The sequence below is a fragment of the Barbus barbus genome (genome assembly GCF_936440315.1).
Source record: "Barbus barbus genome assembly, chromosome: 1".
NCBI lineage: Eukaryota > Metazoa > Chordata > Actinopteri > Cypriniformes > Cyprinidae > Barbus > Barbus barbus.
In genome coordinates, this window is record NC_136729.1 from 26,354,621 (window position 1) to 26,366,875 (window position 12,255).

General features: G+C 35.6%; 3 protein-coding genes across 7 annotated transcripts in view; 1 reads left to right on the forward strand and 2 right to left on the reverse strand.

Moving 5' to 3' along the window:
- Nucleotides 1-2,434, forward strand: part of LOC306872573 (phosphorylase b kinase regulatory subunit beta-like) — a gene marked incomplete at its 5' end in the record, with an annotated part of 79,707 nt that extends 77,273 nt beyond the window's left edge. For 4 of the 5 annotated variants that reach the window (XM_079421182.1, XM_079421183.1, XM_079421181.1 and 1 more), the window contains 4 exons: nt 301-430; nt 597-704; nt 824-964; nt 1,641-2,434. In XM_079421182.1, the coding sequence (XP_079277308.1) occupies nt 301-430; nt 597-704; nt 824-964; nt 1,641-1,778 (517 nt within the window). In that variant the 3' untranslated portion in view covers nt 1,779-2,434. The remainder of the gene's footprint in view (nt 1-300; nt 431-596; nt 705-823; nt 965-1,640) is intronic. The other variant, XM_079421185.1, reaches the window with a different exon arrangement.
- Nucleotides 2,435-4,528: 2,094 nt separating this feature from the next.
- On the reverse strand, nt 4,529-6,227 carry LOC306883760 (leukotriene B4 receptor 1-like). Its single transcript, XM_079439221.1, has one exon. The coding sequence runs from the start codon at nt 6,185-6,187 to the stop codon at nt 5,237-5,239; it is 951 nt and encodes a 316-aa protein (XP_079295347.1). The 5' UTR covers nt 6,188-6,227; the 3' UTR covers nt 4,529-5,236.
- Nucleotides 6,228-10,891: 4,664 nt separating this feature from the next.
- On the reverse strand, nt 10,892-11,779 carry LOC306870139 (leukotriene B4 receptor 1-like; the record flags this gene model as incomplete). The annotated part of the gene is made up of 1 exon (XM_079417243.1): nt 10,892-11,779. The coding sequence occupies one exon, from the start codon at nt 11,777-11,779 to the stop codon at nt 10,892-10,894; it is 888 nt and encodes a 295-aa protein (XP_079273369.1).
- Between the last annotated feature and the right edge of the window lie 476 nt (nt 11,780-12,255).

Genomic DNA, 12,255 nt, shown 5'->3' on the forward strand with positions numbered 1-12,255 from the left:
GTTCCCTGAATCTTATGTTCCCTAAACCATTACTCTGCTAGAAGTGTTGACTATCAATCCACAAAAGCAATGCTGTCAGGTCACATATTTAGTATTTATACATTATTAGAAAAATTAAACACTATTTTATATTTAATATAATTTAAAAATGACTTGAAAACCACAAAAATATCATGACTTCACGTTGAATGTCAACTCCGTAATTTTTTCCCAAAAGAATCATGCTCCAGAGCTAGCGTTCAAGGATGTCTCCATTGCAACAGTTTTGAGAATTAATTTTAGTCTTCCATGCTTCCATAGATCATGGCTCAATAGACGTCAGATCGATGGCTCCCTCAACCGCACCCCTCTCGGCTTCTATGACTGCGTTTGGCAAATCCTGGAGAGAACATGTAATGGCATCACGGTTGGTGGAAAACATCTCCCTCAGGTAAATCATTTAAACATTTTTTTTTTTTTTTTTTAAATCTTAAGCATGGTATTGTTGAGGACCATTAGGTCTGGATAAATAGCTGCATCATTAAAGGATTGTTTTAAATGTATTCAGAATATCGGCATTTTGAGATGACCACCTCAATCTCTTTTTTTTTTTGCAGCAACCTACTCTGTCAGATATGACCATGTATGAAATGAATTTTTCTCTGTTGGTGGAAGACACATTGAAAAACATTGTTTTGCCCGAGTACAGGCAGATCATTGTGGAGGTGAGGCACAATTTGTCCCTGCCGCAGCCTTAACATATTTTACAACACTTGAATTTGCAATCTGACATATTTGTCTGCTGTATGACCCTGTGTTTGTGTCTTTGATGACCTGAACGCAGCTGTTGATGGTGGTGTCAATTGTGCTGGAAAGAAACCCAGAGTTGGAGTTTCAGGAGGCTGTGGATTTGGACCGGTTGGTTAAGGATGCCTTTGCTGACTTTCAGAAAGACCGCAGCAGACTGGATGGATCTGAGAAACAGGTGAGGGCAGATTAAATATGTGAAAGCTTTTTAGTTCAGTTAATGTTATCAAATGTTTGGATCAATCTACACTACTGTTCAATGGTTTAGGGTAAATACATTTTTTTTTATACTTAAACTGTTTTCTAGTTTAATATATTTTAACATGTAATTTATTCTTGTGATGGTAAAACTGAATTTTCAGCAGCCATTACTCCAGTCTTCAGCATCACATTATCATTGAGAAATAATTTCTAATCTGCTGATTTGAAAACAGTTGTGCTGCTCAAAGTTCAAAAGAACAGAATTAATTTGAAATCTTTTGTAACATTATAAATGCCTTTACTGTTTTTGATTTCAATTTAATGCATCCTTGCAGAGTAAAAATATTAATTTCTTAAAAAAAACAAAAAAAACCCCCACTTATTTTGAACAGTTTTTTTATTAACACAAACAATATATTAATTGAATACACTTTTCTTTTAATCATGTCTATTCATGTCTGCTTTTCACCTTCCACAATTATGTAATGTCTTTTAATTATCTTCAGTTGGTGGCTTTTCACAGTAAACAATCATATGCACAATTCATTAATTAGCATATCATGTAATTAAATCACAGCAGTATGAATTTGAATACCATGTCTGTTTGCATTAGCATTTTGTGGTGATGTTACTAAGGTAAATATAATCCACAGGATAACATGGAGGCCTTCTACAATACACCAGCCCTGGGGAAACAAAGCACGTCCAGTTACCTCACCAAGGCAGTAATGATCCAGCTGCTGCAGGGAGAGTTGAAGCCCAGTAAAGATGACCCGTGTTCAGTCAGCTAACGCACCACACACTCCTGTCAGCATTGCTTAGATTGCCATACAAGCCCAGTTATGCTAAAATAGGATTGTTTTTGTCTGGAATATATTATATAGCATAAATAAACATATATATTCTTTCAGGACCTTGACGAAAGGACCTTGCTCACATTTGCATCTATTTTAAAAACCCAGTTTACCTACCACAGCTCACTGAGTAAGAACCATTAAACTTGGCTATGTTTAGAGAAACACATGCCTCATTTTAAATGATTCATTTAAGGTCAAAATCCCCTAACATCATCCAGTAAGGTACTGAACACATTGCATGTCATTATTTCAGGATGTGGTCAGATAGATTGTTGTAGATGTTGTTGGTTATTAACTTAAATGTGAAGCTAGAAGCTGTTTTGCAAGTGTTTTTATTTCTCAAGCATTGATTATGTAGTATGCAAGTCGATCTTTACTTAATGTAGTTTGTTTTTCATTTTGAACCATTTGTCAGTTTACTTCAGAGCTTATGACTACTAGTTAATGTATCATGCATTACTTGTCTTTATGTATGTTTCAATGGTATGAATTTTTTTTTCATGTTTTCACCATGTTCTTAAACAGTATTTTCAGTCCATTATTACTGAAGAAAAATATATTGAAAAATAAACGGTCCATATTTTAACTTAATTACAATTTTCTGTCCTTTTCTCTCTGTCAGCTACATTGAAAACCTCAAACCATAAAAGATGTTTGTGTCGCGTAGATAGTTATTAGGGTACATTCCAGAGAAAGAGCTCAGCAGAAATCTTGTTTAGCCGAATGAGTGGGTGTTTGGACCAAGATCACTGCTCGAATTGAAGGGGGGCTGGGGGGATCCGGGACCCCCCATAAGGCATTAGGGACCCCCCATAAGAAGTAAAAAATAGACTTAGGGGGGTCCCTCAGACATTTTTACTTGGAGTAAGCCATTTAAAAGAAGAATAGTAGCTTATCTCTCTTTGTTATGCAACATTAAATAGTATATAGTTATGCATATTATGATCAAATATATTGTTTATTTTGTATAAATTATATATTGCGAGACTAACCCCCACCCCCACCAAAAAAAAAAAAAAAAAGTCTGATGGTGGGGACCCCCCATAAGACTTGATTCAATTCGAGCACTGACCAAGATCCTTATTTATCATGCCATCCACTGCCATCAGCCTCCGCTTAGTGTATGTCAGAGCGATCAGAGGTCTCAGCAGTTCTTCTGAGGAATGAGTCCCAAACTCACAATATATTGAACACGGAGACCAGACTGAGAGACTGAAGAATCTGTATCTGCCCCGTGGCCAAATAGAAGCTTTGAATGGATGGAAACAAGATTACACACTGGCGTTTAAGGGCTGAACAAAGCTAAATTACAAGTTCTTAAATCTGTCATATGCAAGCATGGGCAGCTTGTTTTGCTGATTTGGGCAGTTCATTTAAAAAATGGCTTCATCTGGAAGAAGGGTGGCACTTTTGAAGATTGTAATGCACTTCCTTTAGTCTAACTGCATTTTTGTTCTGATCTGTGTTATTAATCAGTGCACCATTACTCCCAGTGGTAGAGTACCTATCCAAATGAATGTACACTTCTGTATGCATATTATACATCATATATTAATCAAGCCATCCACTTGAGAAAAGCAATAAAACGGTTTTAAAACCCTCAAAAAAGTTAACAGGCCCCTTAAAGTCACAGTGTGTGTACAGCTGAAGTGCGGTCGGTCTTCAATGTTGTCTCCTCTTAGTCCACACGAGGGTCACCTTTGGGTAGGTAACATGAGTGAAAAGGAGATACTGTAATTCTTAATCTTTGCATCACATTGACATGCATTGAGCAGGCATTTTATGGTTTTCATATGGATTTTTCTTTTAGAAACTATTCCCCATACTTTCTGGCTGTTCTTTCTTTAGATTTCAGATAACTCTGACATAAGGTAGGAGGAGGAGTTTCAGAGAACTGGGAGTAGAAAACAAAATGGTTTTTCAAAGAATCTGACAGCCTTTATTAATAATCTCAAACCCTTTGAAAAAACTGTCTTATCTGCTGTCTTATGAGAAATAGGCTACATGTGGTCTGATTGGAAACAGGAACAATGTACAAAAACATACAGAAACAGCAATTCAGCTGATACTGTTGTACTCATGACAACAGCTCAGCTATTTTTAAAATAGTGTTCTTTATAATAGGTAATTAATAGGTACTTTTTTTCAACATTATTGCACACATGGCTTACAGGTGAGCAAGCTACTGTATTGTCATTAGCTTGTACAGTACTAAACACTAGCAGCAAATGCCTATACAGCCCTTTCAGTCCCTAAAAACAGTTCACTCAACAAGTGCTTAATGACTGAAACATCAAATCACAAAACAATGCATTTTAAAATAAAGAAGCATCTTAAATTTATAATACTTAAAAGGTAGCAAAATGATAAATAACAAAAAGAGCATGCATCTAAACAATATTTTCATTTATGCACTGTAGTTCAAAGTGATAATGTAATTCATAAAGATAATCGATTTTGCATTACAGTGGTGATTAGATGCAATTAGAGATTGGTGTATCAGAATTTCCAATATGGTTATGTTTTCTTATTTTTCATATTCATTCATACAGTATACATACATATTCCATTCCATACATACATATGTTCACTCATATTCCATTGACATAGTATATTTCCTTCATTTGACATATAATAGGTATATTTTGTTATGATTAAGTGATGTTTGGACAGGATGTTGGAAACTTATAAAAAAAATGATATGCAAGGATGTTTGCTTAATTTGTCTGCTTTTTTTCTTCTTCTTCTTCTTCTTTTTGATACTAGAAGTTCTTTTCCAAGAGTTGGTATTTGCAAGAAGATTGCTTAACTCACAGTATCTCGCAGTATCACAAGAATGTAAAACTACAACCCATGTTTCCATTTTATCTTCTACCTATTAGATGACCTAGACCTGAACTAAATTCACCTTCGTGTACAGTGGAATGTAAACATTCCATGATTCTGTAAGAGGACGTAAGTCTATAGTCTATACTGTATATTGCTCCAAAAATTGGCTTCTTTACCTTTTTCTCTTATTGCATGCTTAGAAGATCTTCATCTCTTTAGCTCTTGAAGATTACTACTCAGACTTTAGTCTCTTCCCTTAGAATTTTAGCAGAATATATTCAGTTTGGATATTGTCCATTTTTAATTTTCAGATTTTACATTTAATCATCTGACTGTAATCATTATCAACTATACGTATGATCATTGATTTTAATAAAATATAATTCTACATCTGCCTGGATCTCTTCTCAGTGCATCAGAGATACATTAAAGTATTAAACTCATCAAATTATCTTTCAAAAGTGCTATGTATTTAGTTATCTGAAATTCATCCAAATACATTTTTAAAAGGTGCTCCTATCATTGTCCAGTTTCTACTGCATATGTTGATATGACATAATTCTTTAGTCCATGGTGTTAGGCTTTACTAGTGAGCTGCTCACATCAATGGAATGATCCCTCAGAAAATGTTGTGAGCCTTTAGCTACCCCAGGTTCCGCTGGCTGTGTGCGTTTATGTAAACTCTTCGAGGAAAACGCATAGAGGAATGGATTCACACAACTGTTGATGAATGTAAGACTTCCAGCAATGCTACCGATGGAAGACAGAACTGGCTCTGATCCTGAAAATGCTGCACAAATTTCCTCTAATTTTATTATTTGGTGTGGAGCCCAAAAAATGAAGAAAACTATGACAATCTTTGTGACAAGTTTAGTTGGTCTGTGTCTGTGTCTGAATGATCCCCGCGTGACTGCTTTGGATAAGCAATAATATGAAGTCAACATGATTGTGAAAGGAAGAAAAAATCCAAGCAGCGACTCAAGTAGCGCAACAATAAGACTACCTTTTGATTCCAGGTTTCTTTCACACTCCGTTTTGGATTCACCCTGAACAATCTCTTGTGTAAGTACACCAGGACAAGAGAAAAGCAGCGCCAGAACCCAGCCGCTGATCAGCAGCGCTCTCTCTCTTCTCTTACTCATTCTGGACCACAACTGTGGATGTTTAATCAGTAAACAACGATACAAACTCAGCATAGTTACTGTTAGCACACTTGAGTATGCGCTGCAGTAGACGAGTGCTGTGAAGAACTTGCAGGTTACTTGGTCAGTGCTCTCTAGTTCACCGTAGATCCACACAGGCAGGGTTATCAAACACAAGATGTCCGCAGCTGCCAGGTTCAGCATCAGACGAACGGTGAAATTGTCCTTTTCGAAACGACGAAGTATGAAAAGAATTACTGCAATGTTACCAGGAACTCCAATCATGAAGCAAAGACCCATCAGTCCACTGCTGACCAGGTTAGCTGTAGTCCAGCTGGTGGAGTTTAAACTGGAGGCACTGTGGTTCTGCATGGCACGGACACGCTAGTATCTCGTTAAGACGACTTCTACAGAGATCACCGCTTTCACATTTACACACTTATTTATAACCTATTTCATAACTTCCTGACATACACACCCACAGAGTTCTGATGATTTTTTTTCTTTCATAGTCTCATAGATCTAGTACATGCCTCTATCAATGCGAAATATATATAAAACACTGAAAAATGGTAAGGTGGTAAATAAAATATTACCATATAATTATGAATTTGATCCACATAAGCAGGCACTGCTTACCTACATATAGGCTACCAAGTCTCAGATATCACTCAGGTTAACTGTTTAAGACATTCATTAGCTATTGTAAAGGATCTTTTTAATTTTTCCTTCTTTTTTTTAAAACAGTTACACATTGTGATAATGTTGAGATGAGTCTTAGGTTGCATGCTGGACATACATCAAATCATGTTACCTGCCTAATAATAAAAATCCCTTGAATTATAGGAGTGTCTCAAGTCATATCTGGAGACCAGAATCAACAAGAAACAGAATTTGTGCAAAACTCCCCATTACCCACGTAAAGTCTTAGAACTGCTGGTATATTTGAGCTGTGGATTTGTGTACTGTTAGATTCATGTCTTTTCATAAATATTGACTCAATTTTGGATATAGCTTATTGTGGGTAAATTGGTAACTATGATGTGAGATGGCAGGCACGCGGTTAGTTCTCAGACTGTCCATTGCTTATTGCATGATACAGCGTTATAAGATGGTGACAACTCTGGTTAGTTCTTGCAAAATATTCATATGAACTACTAATTGGGTTGCAACATGGGTGGCTTCCAAAGTAGCAGTGTCTCATGTTACACATTGAAATGTGATCAGTCTAAGCAAAACAAGGCAATAAACAATTAGCTCTCCACCTCCTCGGAAGGTCCTTGACAGTAAAATACAACTATTTATAGACATTTTCTGTTCCTGTTTTCCACCGTAAAAAATGTTGCTGCAATTAGTTATGACAATATGTCTTGTGAATGTGAAGCTGACATCACGCCGCACTGAGTTCTGGGAAACTGCTTTGTTTATCTGCCATACTGGGAGGATCACGCTGTCTTTCTGCTATTGAGTTTATTTTCATTTTCTGTCATGACTGTGAAAAATGTTACCATTGTATGTCACTCATGCTGCATTGACAATTGCAATAGTAACTCAGATCATCTTTCTGAGAGAAAACTGGACAATGCAAAGACAGCGATTGCTATTTTTACCAAATCATCTATCCTAAGTTAAGTGGTCAAAGTATATGTATTTATATGTTCAGTCGATGGCGTAGAACCATCCAATCATATCCCTTCGGGCCAACGGCTAGGATAGGCTGTCCCACCTGCTGCCTGTCAACCTTGTTCGAGCATAGACATGGTACTTCATTAGCGCAGACTGAGCGAGAATAGAGGCCGTTATAATTGTAATATTATGCGCTTTGTACTGTAATGTTTTCTCACAGTTGAATGAGATGAGGTAATGTGACATTGTTGCATTCAACCGTCCACCAATGTCATCTCTTATTGTGTTGCTGTGCGCGTGCATGCATGTGTTTTAGAGGAGGCGTGGCTTTGGAGAGTAATTTGCAGAGAGGGTGAGTTCTTATGCTGTTAAAGCTAACTTGCTATTGTTAGGTTTTCCGAAATCGCCTACCCTAACTTTAACTAAACTAAAGTTAAATATAAGTTAAGCACGAACGCTTAAATAGAAACAACACATTATTACTTATTTTAAGTTGTGATGAGTAATCGCAGCAATACATTTTTACAATGCACACGAATACAAGTAAGTCTAATTCTATGGTGTGGTTTAGCCTACACCTTGAGCATAGAAATCATTTTAAAGAACAAGGAGGATTTGTTCCCCAAGATATCTCCCCCATCTTAAACCTATTTTATCCAGTTTTTACAGTTTATATCATGTGATTAATATAATTTGTCAATGTTGTGTTGTTATTATACAAGAGTATATTTCAAATGAAATATTTCATCTGCTGTGTAATAGTAGGAAACATTATATCAACTGCTAAACAATATATACAATAACCTGCTTTTTAATATTTTTCACATATGTAAATAGTTCCAATAAAAATGTATTTACATAATATATATTTATTTCCTTTATATGTAAATACATTTAGATATCAGACTATTTAAATATATTAATTTTCAATATATGTATTAATTTCTAATATTTGTTAATATATTATATTTCTGTATATTTAAATATATTAGATTTCTATGAATGTAAATATATTTTAAAACATTCAAATATTCAATTAATGTTCCTTTTTACTGTACTTCATTTGACAAGCACGAAAGCCCCAAACATTAATAAAAAACAAGCAAATATAATCCAGATTACATGTAATCATTTACTACCCAGCAGTCTAAATGACTTTGCTTAAGAACATCTGATAAATACTGTAGAGGCAACATTTAACCTGTCTTCAAAAGTTTTTTTAATAGTATGTTGCATCTTGACAGGATCTTTTAAAAAAAGTTGTTTTAACTGATCTACTCAAAGGAAGATTAACATCATCTAATTTCTGAAGAAAGATCTCTTTGGCAGAAATGGGAAGATGAGAGAGACAGAGATGTCCCTTCCTTAAGATGACAAGTTTATTTTTGTCTTCTTGTGTTCCTCAAAACATATAATTTAGATATGCTTACTATACGACTCAGAAAAAAGCTGATTTCCACAGAGAACAGCAGTGGCTGTGAGAATTTTTTTTTTTTGGTGACATTGGCTACTTTACATAGTGGAAATCTATTGTTTATAAGATATGTTGTATTGCGTTTGTATAGGAGAAGTTTTGTTGCCCTTCTGCATTGCGTATTGTTACCTGCATAGAGACGGCTACGAAAATGTAGCATGTCTTTGCTGTCATCTAGTGGATGCTAACCACATTAGCTATTTTAGCAGACTAAGGTCCAAAAAGTACTGCATAGGTTCCACTTTTACCCCTCGGTTTCACAGACAAGGCTTAAGACTAGTCCCAGACTAAAATATAAGTCTGAGCTGTTTCAACTGAAAGAAACTTGCATTGACTGATCTTAAAATATATCAGGGCCTTTGTTTTGTCTCAAAATGCACACCAGTAATGTTTTTCTAAGGCACATTTATACAAAATTACTTAAATGTGCTAATTGAACTATGGCTTAATCCTAGCTTTAAATGTTTAAAATAATGTACAATTACATGAGATAAGGGCTACTTTCTATATCAATGACCGAGTAAAAAAGTTTTATCCTATATGAAGCAGACCACCATGTTGACATCATATGATCAAACCATCTTAATTTATCCAGGTGGTAAGACACCTTTAGTTGCAAAATAAACTAATAATGGATGACAAATGTGCCAACAAATAAAGTCTTTGTACAATGACATTGGTAACAATAAACAGTTTGTTTTGCCCGAGTCTGCATCTTGTAGGTGTCAAATATGAAGTCCAAGATCATTGTTGCATCAGCCATTGAAAATGACTTAAAAGCAACTGTTAGAGGCAGAAGAACATCTCAAATTATGAAGGTTGGCTATATATTTATTATAATAAGTAGAATTCTGTCACATTGTTGTGTGCTTGTTGCAGTCCTATACTATCATATTCAGTTATACCATTCAAGAGATTATAAATGAAAGATTCCACATATCTTATGGAAAAGTTTGGCTTATATTATATAACAACAACAGTGCAAATTATTTTCTGGCACCAAATAGATTATTTCAAACAAGTTACATTCACCTGAGAAGGTTGCTATAGCAACAGTGAGCTGCTGCTGCTTTCCTCAGAAGATCAGTATCAGATGTCACATTGAAAATGTTACAAAACAACCATGATTTATTCTTTTATTGTAGCTGTAAAAACAAGGTCTTCTATGATATAACTACTAATCCAAATGATCTAATCCAAACCGTGTTTTAAAGTAATAAATGGATATATCTGCTGTGGGATATTGCACCATTTTGTGCTGATTTGTACTAATTTTAGTTTATGTTGGTTACATAATCAGGCACATCAAATACAGTCACACATATAAATGCACACAATACAAAACATTGTCAATATGTTGTTTGGACATCAGCGTTCTTCAGAATATCTTTTCTGTTCCACAGAGGAAGGAAAATCATACAGGTTTGGAACAACATGAGGGTGAGACATTGAGACATTGCTTTCTTTGTACTATAAATAAGTATGTATTATGTACTATAAATGTACATAATAAAAAAAAGTATGTACTATAAATAAGTAATGCTTTCTTTGTACTATAAATTTACTAAGATAAATAATTTAAAGATTAATAATGTGCTATTATAGTAAGCAAATAAATTATTTTTAAATTAAATTACGTATAAAAACATTAAATATTTAACAGTTGTTTCAATAATTGCCCAACTTCACCTTTAAACTTCCTGTAGCTCAAACAGTAGAACACGGCAGTAGTAACACCAAGGTCATGGGTTTGATTCCCAGGGAATGTATGAAGTGATAAAATGTGAATCTTAGTTACAATATAAATTGCTTTGGATTAAAGCATCAGTCAATTGTAACTGCATCTTTTCATCCAGAATCTAGAAAATTTGCTTAATCCATTACAGTTTGTAAGGGGTAAAAATATCTGCTCTGTTCACAGATGAGAATGACTCCTCTGTAAACAGCATGTCCCTTCGGTTGTATTGAAAATCTGTTCATTTTTGTTGACGTAAAGTCTTTGAAGCCACAGCGTAGAGGAAGGGATTCACACAGCTGTTAATGAATGTAAGACTTCCCGCAATGTCACCTGTGGAACTTCTAATCTCATGAAGTTTAGCTGAAAAAACTGGTAGTGATGATTTGAAAACTATTTCAAAAATTTGAAACAAATTAATAATTTGGTGTGGAGCATAAAAAATGAAGAAAGTTACCACAATCCGGGTCACCAGTTTGGTCAATCTTTGCCTGTGGCTGAACACTCCCTGTGTCACCTTCTGATGCAGGCAACAATATGAAGTCAATATGACTGTGAAAGGAAGAAAAAAAGCCAGCAGCATCTCCAGTACGGCAACAGTAAGCCTGTACTCCTCTGAATACAAGATCCTGCCACAAGATTTCTTGGATTCACCCTGAACAATCTCTTGTGTAAGTACACCAGGACAAGAGAAAAGCAGCACCAGAACCCAACCGCTGATCAGCAGCGCTCTCTCTCTTCTCTTGCTCATTCTGGACCACAACTGTGGATGCCGAATTTGTAAACAACGATACAAACTCAGCATAGTTACTGTTACCACACTTGAGTATGCGCTGCAGTAGACGAGTGCTGTGAAGAACTTGCAGGACGACTGACCGATACTCCAGCTGTAAAGTTGATTGTAGATCCACACAGGCAGGGTTATCAAACATAAAATATCTGCAGCTGCCAGGTTCAGCATCAGACGAACGGTGAAATTGTCCTTTTTGAAATGCCGAACTATGAAAAAAATTACTGCAATGTTACCAGGAACTCCAATCATGAAGCAAAGACCCATCAGTCCACTGCTGACCAGGTTAGCTGTAGTCCAGCTAGTGGAGTTTAAACTGGAGGCACTGTGGTTCTGCATGGCACGGACACACTAGTGGACAATTTGCTGTGTTAAGACAAACTTCTTACAGATCACTACATTTATAACTTATTTCACTTGCTGACTTCACCCACACCCACACAGGGTGTGATGAAATGTTTTCCATCCTGTATGTATTTGGTGTACTGTATCTTAGTAATTAAAGGGGCCCTTTATGCTTGTTTTTTTTTACTTCCTTTGTGTATAATGTTGCTGTTTGTGCATGAAAAAAGATCAGGAAAGTTACAATGCACAAAGTCCACTCCAAAGGGAGTTATTCTCTATATCAGTAAAAATAAGTGACGTTTCACAGAACTTATGTACTGATACTAATGCTGTTTACATTCACAGACATAACCGACTCTGCTAATGTGAACTTCGTGTGTTTTTGACATAACAGGACTCATTTAAACACACACTCATTATGCCCATAAGCAAGGCATTTCAATACAGCTTGACTGTCTGTAAGTTTCTTT

Coding starts and splice junctions, on each gene's coding strand:
- LOC306883760 (XM_079439221.1), bottom strand. CDS start 6,187: ATGCAGAACCACAGTGCCTCCAGTTTAAACTCCACCAGCTGGACTACA.